The following is a 24,096-nucleotide window of genomic DNA, read 5'->3' as shown; positions in this document are numbered from 1 at the left end:
GGTTGTGCGCCAGGCAGGTTCCCGGGCGCGGCCCGGCCCCGCTCTCTGGCTCGTCGCCTCACAGTAAAGATGGCGCACAGCGGTCGGTGGCGCTTCCCGGCCCGGCCCGGCAGCTGTGGCTGGGGCCGCCGCGGGCTCGGGGGCTGCCGCGTGCGGGTGCCGGCCGTGCGCAGCCTGCGCGGGGAGCCGCCCGAGGAGCGCCCGGCTGGCGGCGGAGGAGCGGCCGCGCCGGCGGGAAACAGCGGTGGAGGGGGCGGGGCGGGCGGCTCTTCCTCGGCCTCCGCCGCCGCCGCCGCCCTCGGCCCGCCGCCTCCTCCGCCTCCACCCGCTGCTGCTCCCGGCTCGGGCGCCGCCGCTGCCTCCTCGGTAGCGGCGACAGCGGCCAGTGCCGGGGTGGCGCCGGGCTTCGACGCGGCGCTCCAGGTCTCGGCCACCATCGGCATCAACCTGCGCCGGTTCCGGGCGGCCTGCGGTGCTGAGGCGGGCAGTGGAGAGGTGAGGAGCAGGCGGCCGGGCGCGCGGGGGAGGGAAGGGGAGGGAGCGGGATGTGTGCGGCGGGGGGGGCTAGCGGGGGAGACTTCCCTAGCACGCGCGCTCGCTCGCGTGTGTGGCGGGGGAAAAGAGAAGCGCGCGCGCACGCGGGGCGGCAGGAGATGGGGGGCGTGCCTGCGCTCGCGCCCGGCGGGAAACGAGCCGCCTCGGGATGGATGGAGCGGGAGAAGGCGGAGGCTTTCTTTACCCCCCCCCTTTCTACAACCACCACCTCCCGGGGGGGATCCGCCCACCTCGTGCCCGCCTCGCAACCAGCAGCCTGGGCCGCCGCGGGAGACTTGACAGGCACGCCCACCTCGCCTCCCCGGGAGGAGATGCTGCTGCTGCGCGCGAAGAACGGCGGGGCGGGAGAAGCAGCGAGCGAGCGAGGACGCCAGCGCCACCCTCTCCCTTCTCTCGCTCTCTCCTTGGAAGCATCCGCGCTTCTCGCCGGGGAGGGAGCGGGAGCGGCAAGGCCCGCTCGCACCTGCATTTCTGCCCGCTGGGAGGGGAAGAAGAGCTCTCCCCCCTCGCCTCCTCCCGACTATCAAAGCCGCGGGGCCACGATCCTGCCTGCCTCCGCACTCCTCCTGCAGGGAAGCAATCTCGCCACGGTTGCAATGCACTTTGTGTAGGGATGTGTCCTTGCCAGGCGCTTTTCTATCTGCTTGCCGGCCTCCCTGCAAGCAAGGGTGTCCAGGTGGTCAGGCATCACTGGTTAAGGGAGCGTATTTATCCTGGAGAAGAAGAGACTGACAGGAGATATGATAGCCATCTTCAAATACCTAAAGACCTGTCAGGAGGCTAGGACCTGAACCAATGGCTTCAAAATACAAGGAAGGATATTCCAACTAAACATCAGGAAGAACTTTCTGACAGAGCCACAGTAGTAGATAGTAGAACAGCCTCCCTCAGGAGGCAGTGGACTCTCCTTCCATGTAGGTTTTTAAGCAGACGTTGAATGGCCATTTGTTATGTATGATGTGGTTGAAATTCCTGCATTGCAGGAGGTTAGACTAGATGGTCCTCAGGAATCTCTTCCAACTCTATAATTATATGATTCTATGGTTTTCTCTTTCTTCTGTTCAGTACTTTCCCTACCTTCCTATATTCCTGTAAAACAGGGATGTTCAATCTGTTGGCCTTTCAGATATTGGACTACAATACCATGGGGTATTTCTATTGCTTAGGTTGGGAGGCTGGCTAAGTAGCTTGCTTTGCGGCAGTGTTCCCCAACCTGATAGCCTCTAGAGCTTTTTGGACTACAACTATCAGCCCCAGCCTGTATGGTTGTGCATAGTTGCAGTCCAAAACATCTGGAAGGCTCCAGGCTGAAGTAGGTTGTTATACAGTTGTCCCCCAAAATCTTTCTATATGGGAATGGCCATAAATGCTCAGTGGTAGAGCATCTAGCTTGTATGCACAAGGTCCCTGGTTCAAGCCCCAGTGGCATCGCTAGGTAGGACTGGGAATGTTTCCTGCCTGAAACCATGGAGAGCTCCTGCTATTCATTGTAGAGAATACTGAGCTAGATGGATTAAGTGGTCTGACAATATAAGGCAGCTTCCTATGTTTGTTTGTTTAGTTTAGTTTATTGAATTTCTGGTCTGCCTTTCTTCCAAAGATAACAGAGTGGTTTACAATATAAAACCACACACACTCTCTATATATAATATTTCATAATATATATTATATATAACATAATACCAAACAAAAACAATAACCCCTCCAGTTTAAAAGTTTAAAAGGCCACAGTTTAAAAGGCCATAGATTGTTTGATTAGTCAAAGGCTGTAAACAGTTATGCAGCACTTAATCATTATTTATGATTTTACTGTGGTTGATACAAGCTGCTGCTTACCTTCTCCTACCTAATGACAAGGCACCTGCCTCTGCTCCTCTCTTGAATGAGCCTCTTGAGCAGTTTGAGGTAAGCCCTAAACGGTGCTAGGTGCCATCTCCCTCATGAATTTAGCAGTTGGATGCAATAATTTTATGTAAACAGGTTTTAAATCAGGTTTTTTCGAGATTTATTTACATGTGAAAATGTGTGCATGGAATTGTTGTAACTAAGCAAAGGTTAATAAACCGCAAGGCTGAGAACTGACTTTACCCAGTCTCAAAGAAGCTCAAGAGAATTGGGGCTCATTTTAGTATCACTTCATTTCTTAAAAAATGGCTTATAAATGAGAAAGATTAGCTTCCAGGCCCAGACAATTGAACTTGGATTTTTCATACATCCAGACCCAACCACTTTATTGAGTTTATTGTTCTTTCTTTCCTAAAGGAGTCCTTCAAATAAGCAGCTCTTTCAGTCATTACTCTTTTGGGGGAAAGTGGGGTGTTCTAGTGAAAACATTGTTAAAACAGCTGTGTTGCTATTAGGATAGCTGGACTAACCTAGCTGAGACATATTAGGGCAATTACATGTTTTAAGAAAAAAACTTTCCATTTTACATTTTTATAATAAACTTTGGACATTTGCTCAGTAAAGTCCTATTCAGAGACAGAATACATTTGATTTAACCAAATTGTGTAGATGTAGTAATTTTAAAAAATATGTGGACCTCTACTCATGTAAAATATGGAGCCCTAGTTATTTACAGATGAATCAGTACATATCAGTGCAGTGGCACAAACACTGATAAGGAACCTTTATTGCAAATATGTCACTTATTATCTTAGATCTTCCAGTTTGGATTTGTTTTATTCAGGTAGGGCTTGAAGAAACTTAGACTGAAGTTGCCACTGGGAAGCTTGATGTTATCGCAACTTTTCTAAGAGGAAAATTAATTGCCTGCAAACTGATTTGAATGATGGGGGCATGTCCCACTCATTTCAAATTATTTGATATTGATATCAGTATGCCACACCTGCCTTGGTGACAGAGATTTTGATGGTCTTGCATCTTTCGTTCTGGCAGAGCCTATTTCCTTTCTGAGGCCTTTCAGTGATGTAGCAGAGAATTGGCCACTTAAGTGCTCTGAGCAGCAGAGCAGCTTCTGTTCTCTTTCAGCAACAGATGTTATAACCCACATCTGTTTATTTTTTCCCCATAATTAAAATTTAAGTTTAAGAATGCTGAACTTGTTTCATACAACTTTAAGTCAGCATTGATGAAAAAATTAATTTTTGCTATTTCATCTGAGTTTTAAGTATTTGAGAAAGAAGCTTAGCATGTAAATGACATCTTAGTTGCCTTTCTGGTACCCATCAGAGGTCTTTTAATGCTACTTTCTTTTTAGGCTATTCCATTGGGAATCTTATTTATTTTTTGCAGCTGTTATGTTTTTCTTTTTTATTATCCTTATATGCTGTAATTCCCCCTTCAAAGTTCAACTGAAGGACAGAATATCAAACAAACAAGTAACCTAAAACAGTGATGTCACTATTGCACTGTAATTGTGAATGGATCATAATTTTTTAGGAGGCAAGCTAAAGAACTTTATTGAAATCATTGCAGGAAGGGATGGTCAGAACTGTGTTTGAATATATTTTTCTTTCATAATTTTGAAATTTTGCCACTCAAAATTGTACATTTTACACTGACAGCATAGCAACTTTGTTGCTTGGTATGTTGTACTTCTGGTCAGCTAGTAGTATCATGTTCTCAGCTGGCATCAGCTCTGGATTTAGGGTGCTGCAGCCAGTTCCCTATCTTAGAGTGGCAAGCCAAGGGATTGCAAAATAATAATAATATTGAGAAGATCCATTAAAAAGCAACTGTTCTAAAAGGAATTTTGTGAAAATAAGAAATACCGGGGGGGGGGGGGGATTTTGTCCCTGCTCAGGGCACTGTATTACCAAAGTCCACCTGGCAGCATCCTGCATAATTAAACCTCAAGAGCTAAGCTGCTGGATGTGTTCTTGGCTCCTGTTAGGAAAACATCAGCCCCCAGTCTTCCCTGGAACCTTGAAGCTTGCTGTGTACAAAACACCTTCTCAGGCCATGCAGACTTTATTTCCAAAGAAGATCTTAGCACTTGGGGAACAGGGGAATATGTGAGTGCCAAGTCAGTCTTTATCACTTGGGCTTATATTGACTTCTGCAAAAACAGTGCTTTATGGCAGACAAATGAAAGGTGCTACCTCTGTCCAATAGGACTTTGCTGGAGTAAAATTAATAGAGCACCTCTGAAGAAAGAGGAATTCATTTATTTGTAAAACTTATGAGTTGCTCAAAGTAAAAACAACCAACATAAAGAGTATCTTGTCTTATCTTAAACAGCATTACTGGAGACTAAGAAAGCCAAAAGACTATTCCCCACTTCCCCCCAAAATAATTTCTCAAGGTAATAATGGGTAGGGGCTCCCATTCTATGCTCCTGTTACATGAGATTGTTCTGGGAAAGAGTTAAACTTGGCACATTAAACTCAGTGCTGGTTTAATATAGTTCTGTTTCTGTGCCTAGTCAGTAGCAATCAGTGGCACAACAACAACTATGCAAACAAAAACAAAAATGTAATGACACTGACAGAACTCCCAGAGCATCCGTAAAAGCTCTGGTGCCGTCCATCAATTGGTGATAAGATCCCCTCATTAGCAATGCATACAATGCACCAATCAACTTACAGGAACCAGCAGAAGCACTCTTTCCACCCCATAGTCATATTCTAGTTCCCAGAAATAGAGCACCTCCTCCAGTAAAGGCATCCCAGTGCTCAGCAATCAGAGGCTTCCCAAGAGTAAGGTTAAGTCCTGCTATGGGGCCAGCAATACTACACAGGCAGTACAAGTAATGCTGCACAAAATATGTTTTTATTGTGAGGTGAGGGGGTGTTTTTGGCAAGGAAGAGCCATGCAGACAAACAAGAATGGAAGCTATATCAGCAAGCTTACAGGAGGCCGCCCTTTGAGCTGCCCAGGAGCAATGTGTTTGTGACCTCCACAAGGGGGGAAGCTCCCCTTTGTGAGCAGCAGTAGCTTTAGATGGGGAAAAGGGTGAGGTAGCAGGACTAGGGCTGGGGCTTCCTGGACCAGAGAGGGATAACCTAACCCAGAGATAACCAACACTGCCCTCTGGACATTAGTTGGACTACAACTTTCATCATCCTTGACCATGGACTAAGCTGAATGGGGCTGATGGCAGTTGAGAGTCTAGCAATATCTGGAGGGCACCACATGGGCTATCCCTGCCGTACTCACAGAATGCAGGAGCCTGTAAATAAATAAATAAAAACTATGGTTGATAAATAAAAACTATGGTTGGGACATTTTGATCTTCTGGGGCCAAGCTCCTGGCACGTACCACTTCCTACCCCCCCCCCCCCCCCCGCAATCCATCCATGAGATGTCTCCCACCCCAATCTTAAAAGTGCCTATGTTGTGGCATTGCACTGGTTAGCATACATGAGATCATGGGTTCAATTCCTGGTACCAGTCTGCTGGGTTAGACTCATACCAGACAGTGCAGCAACTGGAATTACTCTCCAGTAGCCTTGTTCAGATAACTGACTCATGTCACAATATACCCAGTCCCGGCATCCGGTTCATTGACATACCCTTTTCGTTAGGATAATTACCAATGTCTGCTGACAATTTTCTCAAAGCACTCTTGGCCCTCCAGAGCTGAGCCCAGCTGCTACGTTAATTATCACACCAGGAGTTACTGGGCTGGACATGGCTGGGAGGGGACTGAATTGCTGTCTCCTCAGCAACCATGAGTGGGGTGGATGGATTTCCTGTCATATGATGAGACTGGGAAGCTGGTCAGGCAATGAAGGCAAGGTGTGCCAAAGCAGGCAGGGAGCTGTCCAGCCAAGGATTCAAGCTAGAGAAAGAAAAGGGTGTTGCAGCAGCAAGGACAGGCAGCATGCAATAGTTATTATAGCTGCCCTCTAGATCTGGTGTATGTTTCAGGGGTTTTTTCACTTTGTCCTGCTGAGTAGGGCCCAGGGATGGTTGGTCTCATTTTGCTAGATGTGTGTTGAACCATTTGCTCTGCCTTCAGTTCAGGTTCATCATGTCTCTGCTGTTGAAGCAGAGGAGGAGGTGTCCAAGTGTCATTGGGTCTTCTGCCTTTAGGTTCTCTGGGTGGATGGGGTGTCCCTCAGCATGGCTGATGCAAGGTGTTAATCAGGGTATGCAGACCCTCCTTGGCCTGGGCTGTTGGAGTTTTTTCTATTTAGCACATGATAGCTGTAGGGGGTGCTGGTTCCTTATTTGTTAACTATCACAAGAGCAGAGGCACAGCTTTTGTTGAAATGTGCCAGTTGTGAAAGGGTTTAGGTGAATGGGCTCACCAGTAGTATTGGTCTTGCAAGATTCCTGTGCTGTGCTCTTGAAAGCTGCATGACAGGTAGAGAAGTAACAAATGCTGAAGTTTCTATTACTCTGTCTGCATGCTGCAGATTGCTGCACCCATTGCATGACTGTCACACAGACTGGAAAGGCAACAGAAGCTAGAACATTTTGATCTGTGGAACACCCTCCACAAATTCTGCCAGATGCCCAGCTTATTAGAATCATAGGGTTAAAAGGGACCATGAGGGTCATCTAGTCCACCCACAACGCAGAGATGAGTCTCATGCTTTACTCACTGAGCTATCCCAGAATGATGATGATGATTAATTCAATTTATATACCACTCTTTATCCAAAGATCCAAGGGCAGTGTACAACATTAAGAAAACATTTTAGGGAGCGTAAAAATAAAAACATAACAAAAAGCATAATAATAAAATAATCATAATAACAGTGTGTTCCCCCCCCCAAAGCTTTATCAGGTTTTAACTTGGCATAGACAATAAGCAGCCAATATCTGATTCTCTTATCATTTTAATGAAATGATAATTTAGCCACTGGTATGATGGTTTCCCTTTCTGATGCTTTTTCAGGGTGATAGCTGAATTGTGTTAACATGTTGTTGTTTTGTATTGCCGTTCTTGAATATTGTTGATGTTTATGTATTTTAAATTGCATTGTAAACACCTGGGAATAAATCTGTAAGCTTTTAAAGCACCGGCTCTGCACTCCTTTGCACACCTGTGGGATCCCTTATCCTTGCAGTCCCTGTTGAAGGAGGTTCCTGAGGTGTGTTTGTGTCTGGACTCCAGGGGGAGTCTAGAAGTGTAAGGGTTCTGATAGAAGACTTAACATTATTCCTACTTTGTTATTAGTCTTGGCTGCTTGTTGTCTATTTCAAGTGATGGAGCTCCACTGTGTATATATAAGTTGTGTTCCCTGCTGTGACTTTGGCATTCTTTTATGGCTGCTCAGTTAGTTGGGATCCTGGGGACAGGAAGTGGGGGCAGTTGTTTTGGGCTGTCAGAAGCCCCTGGGCTGCAACCAGGAATCTTTGGATCTCTGAAGCTTTGGATTGGCCCCCAAATACCATTTAAAGATGCATACTCTCTTTATTTGTATTTAGCTAAGTCTTAACTATTGGCCTTTGTTTTTATTATTTATAGTTCTTTTAAAAACATATTTAGGGTGGTTTTCTTTTATTTCCTACCTTTTATGCACTTACACCAAAAAGCAATACATAAAGATTAGAAATCAGGAAAGAGGGAAGAAGACTTATCCTTTGTGATGGAAGTTAATCCTTTAAGAGAGGAAAGTCTGCCAGGACTCTAGATGGATCTTGGGAGAATTATCATTTCTGCATAACTATTTGAATCATCTGAAAAACTTAATTAGTGAAAGGCTTGCATGCTATTATTATTAGCATTATAATTTATTACCCATCTTCATTACAGCTATTAAAACATGATGTTAAAAATAATTTAAAACAACTTAAAATTACAGAAATAATGTGTGTCCTAAAATGTACACCTCAGGTGTCAAAAACCAGGACAAAGAGCCTCAGAAAATGGGGAAGTCTGAAGACAATAATGCCAAAAGATATGAGAAGGGTGGGGGAAAGCTCTTCCCAACTGACACTTTCTGCAGGAAGGGACAGCACCCAAACTGGAGTCATGACTTGTGGGGGCTATAAAGCAGTGGAGCCTACTTATTCCCCATCTCTTTTCCTTGGGCTGCCTGGTTTCTGCTGTAGCACAGACCCGTATCTTAGCCCCAGCTTCTTAAGTAGGTAGGAAGCAGGCTCCCTGTTGCAATGCTGCTGCTACTGCAAAGGCTGTTCTTTCTGGAGCTTCTCTGTCAGTTAGGTTCATTGCTGCTTCATCTAATATAGAAGGTGCTGCATTTTCCTCTTGGTTCCAGAAAGAGAAACAAAAAGCCAAGGTATGTTGAGGGAATGCTTTTACATTGAAACTGATAAATCCTCTAAGTGCTGGCACAATAAGATCCTTGTCTCATCCACCTGTTTCTCTGGTAACTTGGGCTGGCTTTCTTCAGCAAATCTATGGCCTGCTTAAACATGGAGTGCTTCTGGTCTGTCTGCAAAGCTCAGTTGTTCTTCTAAAGCCTCCCAAAGCCTTACAGGCTTGCAATCTCTTTTTCTATTTCTAACTTACTTGGGGGGTCAGCATGATATACACCCAACCATTTTGTAATCCCAAATGACTTTATTTTGCTGTTGGGCCACTCAGACACGGTGGAGAGCCTTCTACAGTTGTCCTGTTTTAAAGCTTAAAGAACATAGCTAGATGGGTTCCACTTTTGTCTCAGTTTTAAGCAGACACAACAGTCCCTGGGAGTGATTTGAGTTTTCGGGGGGGGGGGGGGAATCCTGTACAAATTACCCTGATTTGCATAAGGTGATTTGCATTAGAAAAAAAATCAGTTGGAATCAGAAAATTTTCTGATGCCCTAGAAACTAATCAAATTCATCATGTCTGTTTTACTTGTGTTTAGTAAGCAAAGCTAAAAATGTTGAAACTGTCAGTCTTGCCTAATATTTTGTTCACAGTTGGCATCTGTTCATTGTTAATAGTGAACTTATGAAACGGAAGAGTTTCTGTGGAAAAATAAAAGCACTGGGAATTTTTCCACCTTAAATCACTGGCTCCTGAGTCATTGTTCACTAGATTCCCACTGGAGATGCTTGTGGGTAGGGATGGAGGAATTGTCTCTTACAAAGCAAGGGAAGGGAAAGAAGGGAGACTCTTTTCAAGCCTGGTGGCTTGAGTGGCTGCAGAAAAAGGCTTTGAGATCCAGGAGTGCAGCCTCCGTATACTCAGACCATGAAGCTCTTGACTAATTAGAAGAAAATTGCAGCTTCACCCAATCCACCGCTATGTTGGCTTCACCCAAGACAGGAATTATTATATAAGGCCCCTTGAAAGTGAAAGAATCTGTCACATCAGACAGAAGCTGATGAATCTCCATTTTCATATTTTGTAAAAGAGGGTGTTCAGCCCTCTAACCTACTGCTGAGTGAATGGCACATTAAACTGTTATATGCAGAGCTAGTAGGGATGACTACTAGAATAAGAAACCAAAATGGCAAAATCTATAAAGAGGACTGGATGTTGTTTATGGAATATATGGGAAAGTACTATAAGTAAACAATTTACCTAGCAGGATGGGAAGATTTTCAGCAGAGTAAGAAATAATAAAGTATATAAAAGTTGTTGCGATAGAAAAGGTGAACTGAGAAAACATGGGGAAGGGGGGATAAAAGGAACCGTGGAAGGAAAGGTTAGGTCAAGGAATGTTTTCTGGGTTGGTTGTGGGGGGTTTTGGGGGTTGTTTTGTTTTGTTTTTGGTCTATTGTCTATTTCTCACCAGCTGATCAGATAGAAGGGAACTGACATGTTTGTGATGTTTTCATACATATACCATCACGGGCAGTGGGATAGTGCCATGGGGAAGCTGCTTCCCACACAACTTGGTATAAATAAGGGGGCAACTCTGGTGCACTTGTAATATACAAGCTTAAGAGAAAGAGTCTTTCCAAAAGGATCTCTGTCAGATAAGGTCATAGTATTTAACAACCTACACCAATGAAATCATGCAAAAACAATATAAAGGGGTTGTATATTACAGAGCTTAGGTGTGGGATGCTTACTGGTAAAGAAGAAAAATATCAAACTTTCACTTTGGGATCATTTTATACCCAGTAGAATAAGAAGAAGACTTATGCATAAAAATGATTATGTTCAAGCTGGTTGACAAGGCTCTCGAGGAAAGATTTCTATATGGTCTGGCCAAATGTTATGTCATAATTTATATAACAGTTTAAGTATATGCCCTTACATTGCATTCTTCAATTGTTCAAACACCAATCCCCTTCTTAATGTAGAAAACTGCAACTAGACTCAAGGTTCTGCTTCTTGGTGACTGGCGATCAAAACAGAAAAGAGTTCAGTGGCTGAGCATGGAACAGTACAGCAGGCCAGAAATTTAGTGATATGCGGTTGTGATCCAGAATTTGTTGCTTGGAGGGATTAAGATGAGTTGCTGAAATATGAAGGCACAAAGTGTTGTTGAAGTGTTTTGAGAAAGAGCTGAGGACTGGGGTACCCAGATTCCATCCCTAGGTAGTCTGGAATTGCTTTGCCTTTCTGCCTCCCTCTCTTCCTCATTAAGTTGGACTCACAACAGCAGGAAATCATTGCAAAGAGTGGCTGAAGGATTTACAGCCTTTGATCTTGTTGAACTGCCTCCCTTGAAGCTGGTTAGAGCCCAGCTTTGGCTTTCCAGCTGTTAGTCAAGGCTGCTGTTCCTTTCAGGATGCCTGGGACTGATGTGCTTGCTTTCTAGGAAGGGGGAAATGGAAGAATTGAAGCTTTGGTCACATGCCCAAACTTCTCTCCCTGCTTGCTTGTCCATGGATCTTTCTCCCAGCTTAGTAGCTACAAAGGCTACCCTTGTGCTTTGCAGAGCAGTCTCTGTTGATATTAACCAGCTGTAATTTTCGGCCAGCTTTGTAGAGGAAGCCTCAGTCCTTCCTCAGCCGAACATTGTTTACTTCTTGCAGGGAGCCCCACGTGTCCAAGGGGAGTGGCTGGCAGAGGAGATATGATGAAGCTGCTGCTCTTTGCAGTGCTGTGTGCAAAACCAGGGCCTGTGAGTGATGCGCTTTCACCACAGCAATTCTCTTTACGCAGCTCTGCTTGATTCAGCTCAGATGCAGAGGCTGCAGCTGAATTTATCTTTCATGAAATATTCTGCTTTAGAGAAATCTGCAGGCATGTTGCCTGCTTTTCTGTACACATCCTACCCCTCCCTCCTGCCAATGCTAGTAAGAGAATTTGCTGCTTGACGTAATGCTGAAAAACAAGCCACCTCTTTGCAGTCCAGTGTTGTGAATGTTGAGGAAAGGCAGCCAAAAAGCAGCTGTTCCTCAAGTTGCTTTTCTAGAACTGACTTCCAGCAGATGACTCTCATCTTGAATCAGCTGTTCCTAGCTATGGCCTGCAGCACAGCTCTTCCTAGAATTAATGTTTCTTCCTATATCAAGTACACCTCTGTGTGTGGGGGGGTATGTTTGTGCACATACACAGAGCTGTATTCTGGAAAATCCTTTAGGTGGCAATGGAATGATCTGCATTCCCTGGGAAGAACAGACTGCAAGGGTGACCTGCTATAGTTTAAACATGGAGAACTGGAAGCAACACCTGTAGTTCTGGGCAAAGCCAGGGTACTCCATTTACCCCCAAAAAGTATGCTGAAGGGGTGCACACACAAAAATGAAGGCTGGTCCTCTGGATGACCTTGAGTTAAGTGATCACCATAAGCCTCCAGGCTTGATAGATGTAAAGAGCTTGGAATACAGTGGTACCTTGGGTTAAGTACTTAATTCGTTCCAGAGGTCCGTTCTTAACCTGAAGCTGTTCTTAACCTGAAGCACCACTTTAGCTAATGGGGCCTCTCGCTGCCGCCGCACCGCCAGAGCACGATTTCTGTTCTCATCCTGAAGCAAAGTTCTTAACCCGAGGTACTATTTCTGGGTTAGCGGAGTCTGTAACCTGAAGCGTATGTAACCTGAGGTACCACTATATGAGTCAAAGGCTGCCACAGGTGCCTCCTCTTCTCTTTCTTTCATTGGGGGTGTAGTTCCAGCCCTCCTCCTGTCAGACCTAGCAGGCAGGAATGGCACTTCCAGTTTAGGCTATCCTGGTCCTGCTGCCATAGTGGCTTCTTTCTGCTTGAGGTAGAGAGGACCCTCCTGCCACTTCACCCTGTGCATGGTCTTCTGCTTGGAATGGTTGCCAGCGGTGAACTCTTCCCATCCAGTTTGAATCCTGCAGTTGATTCTTCCATTAAGGTTTATGGAGCAAGTAAAATGCCTGCAACTGGGACCACACATGAGCAGAGCCAGCAAGGTTTGTCAGCCGCCTCATTTGTCCCAAAGCACACCTCTTTCCATTCAAATAATTGAACAGTTGCCACTTCCTGCTTAGGGAGCTACACTTGGGGAAAGGAGGATCCTTGTCGCAGTTGGTACAGGGATTTCCCTGCTGTGCTGACCGTGGGTGGCCTGTCTCATTTTTGGCAGATAGCAGAAGGATATGCTGTGTTCCCCCCAAAGGACCCTGCCCGGCACAGTGTCAGGCATTTTGGAAATAAAGAATAGACTGATGCTGTTACTCAAGATGCCGGCAGTTATCAGTGTTTAATGTCACAGGCAAGTAGAGGAGTTACCCCACCCCTGAAATATGGGAGAACTAGCACCTGCAGGATGGGATGGCTGGTGTCCTTTTAGCTTCAGGTTAAGGCCACAAGAATTGGATCTAGTCTGGCATAATAGTAACTGGCAGTTATTCAGATGCTCCTGGGAACCCACATGCAAGGAGCAGCTCCACCCCCCTCCCTCTTGATTGTTTCTCAGCATCTGGCATCCAGGGACACAGAGGTTCCTTTTTTTTTTAACTCTTATTTTGCTTTAAACAGGTACATATAAATATAGACAACCGAAATTACAAAGGAAAATTCCTTAATAGTGATGGAAAAAAAACTTTTTTAAAAAACTACAAAAAATATCGAAGTACGTGACACAGAACATGAGCAACTATGGGAAAGATAAAAGAAAAGAAAAATAGAAAAGAAAAAGAAAAAGGAAGATGAGCCAGAGCAGGAAAGCTCATCTATTGTACACTTCCATCAAGCTCACAACAGATCATTATTCTTATCAATTATCTCTATCTGCATTCCAAAGGAATCCCTCATCTTGGTATCAGGGAACATTTCTCTATATGGTATCATTCTAAACATAGCCAGATCTTTCTTGTTGAGCCCTTGTCCCCTAAATAATTATTTAAACATTCCCATTCTTCTTTCACCAATTTTTTAGGTTTATCTCTTATTGCATCTGTCAGCTTTGCGAGCTCCAAGTACTCGCACAATTTGACTACCCATTCCTCTTTAGTGGGTGTATTTTTATCTGTCCACTGTTTTGCCACTGTAACCCTTGCTGCTGACATTGCATACATAAATACCCTAGTTTTGTTTTTGGGAATATTATCTGAAACCATTCCTAGTAAAAATTCTTCCTGTTTCTTGCTAAATGTAGTTTTTATCAATCTCTTTATCTCTTCATAAATCATGTTCCAAAATCTTTGTATCTCTAGACAGGACCACCACATATGGTAGTATGTTCCTATCTGTTCCTTACATCGCCAGCACTTGTTATTGTTTGATTTATTTATTTTTGCAAGTTTTACAGGGGTCAGGTACCACCTATAGTACATTTTCATAAGATTTTCCCTTATAAGGAAACAAGCCGTGAATTTTATATTTTTAGTCCATAATTCATTCCAAATATTGAGTTTGATCATATGTCCCAGGTCCCTCTCCCATTTTATTGTAATTTCTTTGATATCTTCCTCCTTTCTTTGCCAATTCAGAAGTAGTTTGTACATTTTTGAAAGTGTCTTTTGATTATTATATAAAATATCCTTCTCCAGATAGGATATTTTTTTGTCAAATTCTTTGGTTCTTTTATCCTTTTCAGGGGCAGCTTTTAGTTGATAATACTCCAGCCAGGTTATTCCCTTCTGTTTCAATTCGCTCAGGTCATCCTGACTAGTAGCTATTGATAAGCCTTCCCTCCTCAATGAGTTTGTATAATCCTTTTTAGGATGTGGCCAACACCATACCTTGTGGCTGTGAGTTTGATCATTTAGTTCTGTGCTGGTGAGCAGAAGTGGTTACTGTAGAAGAGGAGTATGTCTGCCATGTGGTCCATCCAGCAGAAGTGGCCATAGACCAGTGATCGCCAGATAGCCTTTCCAGAGAGGGCAGCCTCAGTGTGGTGCTTTTCTGTTTCATTCATTCGTTTTCGTGTCCTGCCCTTCAGTCCTAGATTTTATCCGGCATTTCCCTTGTGGTTTGTAAGAGACAGTTTCATTATCACATATAGCTGAGTGCGCATTAAGAACACAAAAAGAGCCCTGCAGCTGGATCAGACCAAAGGCTCATCTAGAACATCAATTCTCACAGGGGCCAACTAGATTCTTATGTGAAGTCCATCAGGAAGCAGGACATAAGCACAGCAGCAGCACTCTCCCTTCTTCAGCTGCCCAGACACTAGTATTCAAAAGTATGCTGATAGTCTACAGCCATCATGACTAGTAGCCACTGATAGCCTTACATTGGTGGTACTCTAGCACACACCCTGTGGGGCTTGTTACTACTTATTTTCATCCTCCACTTACCTGGGACCAAGCAATCAGCATTGCTGTAGATATTTCTAGTCTGTTAAACTGCCCCTCTCTCTCTTTTGCAGGATGAGCAGTTCATAGGCTTTGGTTCAGATGATGAGGCCAAAGGACAAAGTCCCACCAAATCTCCCACAGGTATGTTCAGTTTGCTACTGTCTTGTCAGGTTCATGGGAGTTTTATCTTAAAACGGTCTACATGGGCCTGGTCTGAAGACTGCACTAGTGCCACAAACCGTTGAGGTAACACATGTTATCTCTCTCCATCTTATCTGTAGGGATGTGACTAAGCTCTGCTACAGGGATGGGGGGGGCCTTTGGCTTGCAAGGATGGATGGGTTGAGTATTTAAATAGGCATCAAATCAAGTGCATATTGTATAATACCTCTCATTTGTCTTTAACATGAGCAACGTTTTAAAAGTAAACAATGCAACAATACATAGTGGGCTTTCAATTTGGTTTATCCTGAATACTATCCTTAGTCTACATTTTTGGAAAGAAACAAGTGGAACTGACCAACTAATCTCCAGAGCTACTAGTTTTCATGGTGAGGAGAACTTGCAGTACTTTAACAGTCAACTGGACAGAAATCCTTTTCCTGTAGCAGAAGCTATTGGTTCCAGCAGTTAACAAGCATTATATATAATGCTTGTTTAAAAACTTTTGTTTTCTTTGGTTTCAATAGCCTGTTTGCATATCGTGTGACTTTGAAATGCACACACTTTTTCCCATCTTGCAGAGAAGCTGAATGTGCACTTTCTTTCCCCTTCCTTCACTTTACCTGCAGCCTCAGTCAAGCCTAGCGCACGCAAACCTCGTGGGAGACCCCGAAACAGCTCAGACCGAAGTTCAGTTGTGCTCTCAGAGTCCTCACCTGTGTATTCACCTTCAAGCAAACCAGAACCCATCTCCATGGAAAAATTAAAGAGGAAAGAATTGAAAAGTGCAGAAAAGCGACGAGGGAGGCCTCCTGCACTTAGCAGTGTGAAGTTCAAGATCACCCGCAAAGAGGTCATTCCAGATGCTCAGAAAGGAGGCAAGGAGGAAAAAGAGAATCTAAAGAAAATAAAGCGAGCACCTTCCACTACATTTCAGCATGCTGCAAAAATTAAGAAACTAAGAGCAGGAAAACTCTCTCCACTGAAGTCTAAATTCAAATCTGGAAAGCTCCAGATTGGAAGAAAAGGGGTTCAGATTGTACGCAGGAGAGGAAGGCCACCATCTTCTGATCGCTTGAAGACTGCACCGGCTCTAGTTGTGAGTTCTCCATTAGAGAAGGCCCAGAAGCTGCGAAAGGAGAAAGATGGAGTCTCACCCCTGTCGAAGGATGAGAAGCCAGCTGTGAGGCAGAGCCCCCGCAGGCCTGTGAGGATCATCCCTTCCTCCAAGAGGACTGATGCCACGATTGCCAAGCAACTCTTGCAGAGGGCTAAAAAGGGGGCCCAGAAGAAGATCGAGAAAGAAGCAGCAAAGCTTCAAGGCCGGAAGGGGAGGACGCAGCTCAAAAACATCCGGCAGTTCATCATGCCAGTGGTGAGTGCGATCTCTTCACGGATCATTAAAACTCCCAAGCGCTTCATTGAAGATGAAGACTATGATCCACCAATCAAAATAGCCCGTCCGGAATCCACACCAAATAGCCGCTTCAGTGCTCCCTCTTGTGGGTCCAGTGAGAAGTCCAGCGGCGCCTCTCAGCACTCCTCTCAGGTGTCTTCAGATTCCTCACGGTCCAGCAGTCCCAGTGTTGACACGTCCACAGATTCTCAGGCCTCTGAAGAGATGCAGGCCTTATCTGAAGAACGCAGCAATACTCCAGAAGTTCACCCTCCGTTGCCCACATCCCCTTCCCCTGATAACGAGAGTGGCGAGAGGAGGAGGAGGAGGTTTTCTATGGCAGAGAGAAATTTTGTGCCCAAAGCAGCTAAAAAACTGCCCAGCCTCCAAAGTGTGTCCCAGCAGCAGCAGTCATCGTCTTCCTCTCCTCCTCCACCACTTCTCACCCCGCCGCCACCGCTCCAGCCAGCTGCCGGCATTTCAGACCATGCCCCTTGGCTTATGCCCCCCACCATCCCTTTGGCATCGCCCTTTCTGCCCTCCTCAGCTGCTCCCATGCAAGAAAAGCGGAAGTCGATTCTTCGAGAGCCAACATTCCGTTGGACCTCTCTAAAGCACTCTCGGTCCGAACCCCAGTACTTTTCCTCAGCCAAGTATGCCAAAGAAGGTCTCATCCGCAAGCCCATCTTTGATAACTTCAGGCCTCCCCCGCTGACCCCTGAGGATGTTGGCTTTGCCTCTGGTTTTTCAACGCCTGGAGCTGCAGCTCCAGCCCGCTTGTTTTCTCCTCTTCACTCTGGAACAAGATTCGACCTACACAAAAGGAGCCCCTTGCTACGAGCTCCAAGGTTCACCCCAAGTGAGGCCCACTCACGCATCTTTGAGTCTGTAACTTTGCCTTCTTCTGTTAGTCGATCGGCAGCAGGAAGCACTGCAGCAGCATCCTCTTCGAAGAAGCGGAAGAAGAGAGGGTTCAGCCCAATTCGATCAGAACCCAGATCTCCTTCGCACTCCATGAGGACGAGAAGTGGAAGACTAAGCACCTCTGACCTGTCCACTCTCACTCCATCCTCATCAGTTTCTTCCTCGCTGACAAGCATTCCTGTGGGTTCCCTTACCACCAGTGCCTTAAACTCCACTTTTACTTTTCCTTCCCATTCTCTCTCCCATCCTGGGGAGTCGGCAGAGAAAAGCCAGAGACCGAGGAAGCAGGCAAGCATTCCGGCTGAGCCTTTCTCATCCGGGAGCCCCACTCCCCTCTTTCCATGGTTCACACCAAGTCCCCAAACAGAGAGGGGCAAGAACAGAGACAAAGCCTCCAGTGAGGAACCATCCAAAGATAAAGAAAGTGACAAAGGTCTTGAGAAGGAGAAAAGCAGAGAGAGGGATAGAGAGAGGGAGAAAGAGAATAAGCGGGAGTCCAGGAAAGAGAAAAGGAAAAAGGCTCCAGAGATTCAGAGCAGCTCAACTTTGTTCCCACTGACTCGAGTTTCCAAAGGAAAAGTTGTCCGTGAAGATGTAGCCATTTCCTCTTCTGCCAAAAAAACTGCAGGCCGGAAGAAATCGGCGGCTGCTGATCCAGCAGCAGATGTGCCTGCTGTGGTTCTTGTAGACTCAGCAGCAGCCATCATCAAGACCAAACTGCCCAAGAAAGGCCGAGGGGGGTTAGAGAAATCCAGTCTGGAACTTGGATTGGCTGCTCCTTCCATTGAAAAGGAAGAATCCCTGCGTCTCCCAGCTGCTGCTTCAGTCAACATTGTGAAACATTCCTCCATCAGCTCAGTGCTGGCTCATGCAGACAAACTTCCAATGACCGACAAGAGGGTGGCCAGCCTCCTCAAGAAAGCAAAAGCCCAGCTGTATAAGATTGAGAAGAGCAAGTCCCTGAAGCAGGTGGATCAGCCAAAAGGACAGGTATTTACCCCCAAAGTAGTGGTTTGAAAAAAGAGGTAGCACATGAAGCGAAATAACTATGACAATAGAAGGCCATGCAGTGCCTGGCTGGCACCATGAGGGGGAGGCCAAAACTCTTGACATAAGTGGCCTGAGTAGGTGCAGCGTCTCAGATTTCTAGGTCCCTGTAAGCAAACCAGAGCGTGACCTCAGATCATCATTTAGCTGCCTCTGCTTTGGAGTCACAGTTCCCACTGAAGTGTCTTTTTGAAGCTTCCTGTTGCCTTGATATCATGTCTTGCCCATCCCAAGGGAAAGCAATGGCTCCTTCCTTTTTGAATTACTGGTGAGAGTTTTCTCACTGCAGCCTTTTACATTCATGCTGTATTGTTTTTAACACTCGATTGGGAGCCGCCCAGAGTGGCTGGGGAAACTCAGCCAGATGGGCGCTGTATAAATAATAAATTATTATTAATATTATTCATGCTTCCACTTACCTTTTACCAAAGACAATCTCAACCCACCCTGGCCAGACATATACACACATGCACATACAAACAAATACACAACAGCCGAGGGATGCCAGTTACCAGATGTCTCCCCAAAGCTGTTGCACTTTTCTAACAGGTATAGGATTTGGTGGGCTTTTGGTCACACATGAGGTGCATAACTAGCTGTTTGATGCATTTTATGTAAGTAGTGGCAGGAATTGTTCCTTTCTTTGCAAGTCTTAGCCTTAGTTAAGCATTTTTACACTTAAAAGGTTACTGTTCATTAGGGAAAAAAACTACTTCTGATTACTGCTGTGTCCTCCATTTGAAAACACATTTAGAGAAGGTTCAGAGATCTTTAACCTTCTACTGGACAAACTGCTTTTACTTTTGAACTTGAATCGCTCCCTGTGGGATGGTTGATTGTGTCTTAACAGCCTTTTCCTGTGTTCTTGCCCTGCTTGGAATTTAGGGTCAAGAGAGTGATTCTTCAGAGACCTCCGTGCGAGGGCCACGCATAAAGCATGTTTGCAGAAGGGCAGCTGTAGCACTAGGCCGCAAGCGAGCCGTCTTTCCAGATGACATGCCCACTCTGAGTGCCTTACCATGGGAAGAACGAGAGAAGATACTGTCTTCCATGGGGAACGATGGTAAGTGTCTGAATTTATGCTGAAGGGTGCTGTTTTCTCCAAGGGTGCATCGGTGGCAGGGGAAGGTATGTGAGGCTGTAGGATGAAGGTTTCTAGGAAACCTGGATGGGCCCCGCTGTGAAGCTGTTCTGAGAAACCAGCAATGGCCAGCAAAGTCAGTTCTGTTGAGGACTCACTTCTCCTTTATTGATTGCTGAATTAATAGCTGGTCTTTCATTTCACAGACAAGTCCTCGGTTGCAGGTTCAGAAGATGCCGAGCCCCTTGCACCTCCCATCAAACCTATCAAGCCAGTTACCAGAAACAAGGCCCCCCAGGAGCCCCCTGTGAAGAAAGGCCGGCGGTCAAGGCGCTGTGGGCAGTGCCCAGGCTGCCAGGTCCCAGAGGACTGTGGTGTCTGCACAAATTGCCTGGATAAGCCAAAGTTTGGTGGGCGGAACATCAAGAAGCAGTGCTGCAAGTAAGTGTGTGGCTGTGAAGCCCGCCCCTGCCCTCCCGTTGCTCTGGGAATAAGGCCCTCCGTTGTTGGTTTGTGGTGCTTCTACCCTGTCTTCCTATAAAAGATTTAGCCAGAGGAAGATCCTTTCACTTGCATCAAAGAAGAGCTAAGGAGCGGAAGACTAGTGACTTTGTCATCCTCTGAGCTTGGCTGCTGCTTTTCCTTCCTCTTGGAGTTCAAAGTGGCAGTTGGGGGCTCTCAAGAGAGTGGCAGGGAAATGGACAGGGTTGGGTGGGGCAGTGGAGAGATCTACCTCCTCTTTTCTTCAGACTTTTCAGGTTTTGGGTTGACCCTGCTGTGTATTCTGCTGAACGTGAAAACTAAAGTGTTGTGTGGAGAGTTGATCCCTTTGGTGAATATGCCACAGCATGCTTCCTCTGAGCAGCCTTCCTCACAGTGGCTTGGCCAAACCTCAGAGCAAGGTTTCAGATCTTAAACAAAGAGGGAGAATAGTTATCTTCTCCACATCTTGAAAGTAAGGCTTTTTGAAGATGCTTCAAAAGTAGTTGCTTTTTGGTATAGCAGAAAGGCTAACATAGCAGGGCTGGTCCTGCTGGGACGATCTTTCTCATCCCTTTAGCCAGATTGGTCTGCCATTGATCTCGAACTTTGGCATGGCTCCAGAGCAGATATCTTTCCACTTGAGATGCAGCAGCCTGCAACATGCCTGGGAATCCAAAGGCTTGTTTGTGTCGGGTGATGCATCTTGCCATCTCCTTCCTTTATTCTCCCCTAGGATGAGGAAGTGTCAGAATTTGCAGTGGATGCCATCAAAAGCCTATCTCCAGAAGCAAGCCAAAGGTAGGTGGTTTTTTTCCCTTATTTATATTGTGATGGGGAGAGAAAGGCATAGTTAACAGCTGCAGAATCTTTGCTTCAGCTTCAGCTTCAGCTTCATCTAGGCAGTGAGGCCGTGGGCAGGCTGGCGTATCCTCCTTAGGCACCACCCTCACCTCTGGCCGTTGCTCACTTGGGGGAGGCCAGTGCCATAGGCTGCGCTATCGGTCATTGCATCTGAGGTGCTGCTTTTGCTTTACAGCTGTGAAAAAGAAAGAGAAGAAATCCAAGTCCAGTGAAAAGAAAGAAATCCATGCTGGGAAGAGCCAGCCAGAGGCTGGACAGAAAGCAGCTGCTCCTCAGCTCACCTTGGCGAAAGAGGATCATGCCTCCAAAAGGGGCAGTGAACCTGCCCGGAAGCCCAGTGAGGAGAAGAGTGAGGAGGGCCCACCACCACTGACTCCGCCTCCCCCAGACACCAAGCAGGCCCCTCCCCCTGCAGCCCGGAAGGCTGGCAAGCAGCAGGCACCGCCCCCCACGCAGGTGCCTCCCACCCCACCGCCTAGTACAGGCCCACCAAAAAAGGAAGCCCCCAAAACCAACCCTGCTGAGCCCAAGAAGAAGGCAGCTCCACCACCAGAAGTGGGTAGGTATTCAATTGCAGCAAAGGTAGTTGTTAGCTGCCTCTGCAAAGTCAAGCAACCCACCTCTGGACTCCATGGAAGAGATGTGACCACATCTGCTGTACTAATTGGGCTCTTAAGTGGGTCAGGGAAGAGCAGCCTTGGACACACCTGGGCAGGTTAGCAAGTGTGTGGCGAGCTGCAGGAAATCCTACAGTGCCCACTCCTCCCTAACAAATTGGAATTGCTAGTTCACTGTGTTTTGTTTTCGGCTTTCCACAACAGCGTCTTAAGAAGTTGCTGTTGTCTTCTTAAGTCCCCAAATTCCATTTGACTGCTAGAAGCAACTCTTGGCTTTTAACAAACTGCACTTGTACTTTTCCTAGGGATCGAGCAAAGCAGACAGAAGAAAATAACTCCTCGTCCAAGCTTACCAGTGAAACAGAAGCCAAAAGAAAAGGTAACCTGCAAGTTGCTCTATTTCTCCAGTGAACAGAAAGAGCTTTTTTCATAGTTGGTTCCTTGCATGTAGCTCTCCTGGCTTTTAGAGAGCCCATGAAGACAGCACAAGTTGAGGATGCCCTTTGGTACAAGTTCTGACCCTGTGATGGCAGCATCTGCAGATGGGCTGCTTTTACAATGGCTCTAGGCTCTTAGGGGTCCTTTTGCTTGACTCTCCAAGGTTCAGGTTGGTGTGCAGATGATGATGCTTCTCACTATGGTTTTTTTTCTCTCCTCCCCCCAGCCAATAGTTTATGCATGGAATGGCCTTTCCCTCCAGAAAAGACAAGGCCATGCACCTTTTAACACTAATAGATTCCAATTCATGTTTGGGGGTGGATACCTACTGGATTGAGTTTGCCTTCAAAACAAGACTGACCAATTCAGAATTTCAGATTTTGCTTTCCAGTTTCTGAAACCCCTGTTGCTCTTTGCTTTTCAAAATGTGAAAGAAGAGAGTCCTCCTTAGATTCCAGCCCATAAATAACTGCATATATATTGAATGCTGGTTTTCCTTCTGCTGCTTGAGCAAAGAAAATGCCATTTTTTTGCCCTCTTTCACCAGGAGAGACCACCCTCAGTCAGCAAGCCAGATAATGGTACCCTCAACATGTTGAGCACTTTATCAAATGGGAACAGCTCCAAACAGAAACCCCTCATAGATGGAGTCCACAGGATCCGAGTAGACTTCAAGGTAACAGGGTGGTTTGGGGAGGTCCCCCTGCCTTTCTCCACCAGAAACCTGGCCTTGGGGGTTTGTAGGACGTGGCAACATCTCTTCCTTGAAACTCCCATCTTTCTACAAAGACCTGTTCTGATGAAAGTTGTTTAGTTTTCTGTAGAGCCTGTTGCTTCTTAAGATAGCACACAGGAGGATGAGAAAGAGTGATGAATACAAAAGGGAATACCAGCAGTTTCCGTAAACCGAGGCAGCCTCCTGAGGCTCTTAATGCCCAAAGAGAGTCTTTATTGTTAGCAACAGCATTAGTTAGGCAGTACATTGGCATGCATATACTGCTGGCACGTGCCTTTTAGAAGATGTCTAGGTATGTATCACTGGTGTGGAGAGAACCGAGGTTAAGTAACTCCATCCAGCACATTCCTTTGTATATAACAAAAGCTTTGACAAACAAAACATTTTCATAGTGATGTGTACAGGATCTTCCTGCTTTGCTCCAGTTCTTGTCATTTCTACCACCCCTGGGCCTGGTGTAAGGATAATTCCCTTTCCATGTTCTTCCTTTTGTGTTTTTTAGGAGGACTGTGAGGCTGAGAACGTTTGGGAAATGGGCGGTTTGGGTATCCTGACCTCTGTCCCGATAACTCCCAGGGTGGTCTGCTTCCTCTGTGCCAGCAGTGGGCATGTGGAGGTAAGGGTGAGGTCCCACAGGGACAGTCCACACCAAGGTGTTTGGTGTATGTGTTTGTGAGATATTATTTCAGCTACCTAAAATTAAAGGAAATCTGAAGCTGGAATTGAATCCTGAATAAAGGCCATCAGTTAGAGCTGCAGCTTCAACTACCATTTGAAATGCTTCTTTACCTACCTCTCAAAGCAGGAGGTGTGGTGTCAGATAAGCACTTATGTCTCTAGGCACCAGTGGACCTTTTGTAGCTTCACTAATACATGCTGCTCTTGCAGAGGGGCTCTGGAGATAAAACAGCCCACAGACAAATGGTGCGGAACTTGGTGGTGGAAGAGGGCTCTCTAAGCCTCTTTGGTGAAACTGGGGACCAAACCATGAGGGTGGGGTGACCAAAGACTTTCTCCTCCTCCTCCCTCTCCCTCTGGAGCCAGCCATCCAGGGCAAGCTGATGGGCAAATAGTTGAAGTGCGCAACTGCTGCAGGATGTGGCTGACCTACTGACTTGCCCCTTCCCTTGTAGTTTGTGTATTGCCAGGTGTGCTGTGAGCCTTTCCACAAGTTCTGTTTGGAGGACAGTGAGCGCCCCCTGGAGGACCAGTTGGAAAACTGGTGCTGTCGTCGCTGCAAGTTCTGCCATGTGTGTGGGAGGCAGCATCAGGCCACCAAGGTAGTCGGAGTCCCTTGATGAGCTTGCCTGTCTCCTT

The 24,096-nt window shown here is 46.0% G+C and overlaps 1 protein-coding gene across 1 annotated transcript in view; it reads left to right on the top strand.

The window, feature by feature from the left end:
- Positions 1 to 54: 54 nt before the first annotated feature.
- Positions 55 to 24,096, top strand: part of KMT2A (lysine methyltransferase 2A) — a 48,177-nt gene continuing 24,135 nt past the window's right edge. Inside the window, exons 1-11 of the mRNA XM_080984171.1 lie at positions 55 to 495; positions 15,106 to 15,175; positions 15,826 to 18,506; positions 19,449 to 19,626; positions 19,851 to 20,085; positions 20,861 to 20,925; positions 21,164 to 21,547; positions 21,911 to 21,984; positions 22,591 to 22,719; positions 23,282 to 23,395; positions 23,913 to 24,059. Of these exons, the coding sequence (XP_080840297.1) occupies positions 70 to 495; positions 15,106 to 15,175; positions 15,826 to 18,506; positions 19,449 to 19,626; positions 19,851 to 20,085; positions 20,861 to 20,925; positions 21,164 to 21,547; positions 21,911 to 21,984; positions 22,591 to 22,719; positions 23,282 to 23,395; positions 23,913 to 24,059 (4,503 nt within the window). The 5' untranslated portion in view covers positions 55 to 69. The remainder of the gene's footprint in view (positions 496 to 15,105; positions 15,176 to 15,825; positions 18,507 to 19,448; positions 19,627 to 19,850; positions 20,086 to 20,860; positions 20,926 to 21,163; positions 21,548 to 21,910; positions 21,985 to 22,590; positions 22,720 to 23,281; positions 23,396 to 23,912; positions 24,060 to 24,096) is intronic.

This window comes from Podarcis pityusensis (genome assembly GCF_964106645.2).
Source record: "Podarcis pityusensis genome assembly, chromosome: 15".
In the NCBI taxonomy this organism is placed as follows: Eukaryota; Metazoa; Chordata; class Lepidosauria; order Squamata; family Lacertidae; genus Podarcis; species Podarcis pityusensis.
The sequence above is the reverse complement of the archived record's forward strand: the minus strand, read 5'-3'. Positions and strand labels throughout refer to the sequence as shown.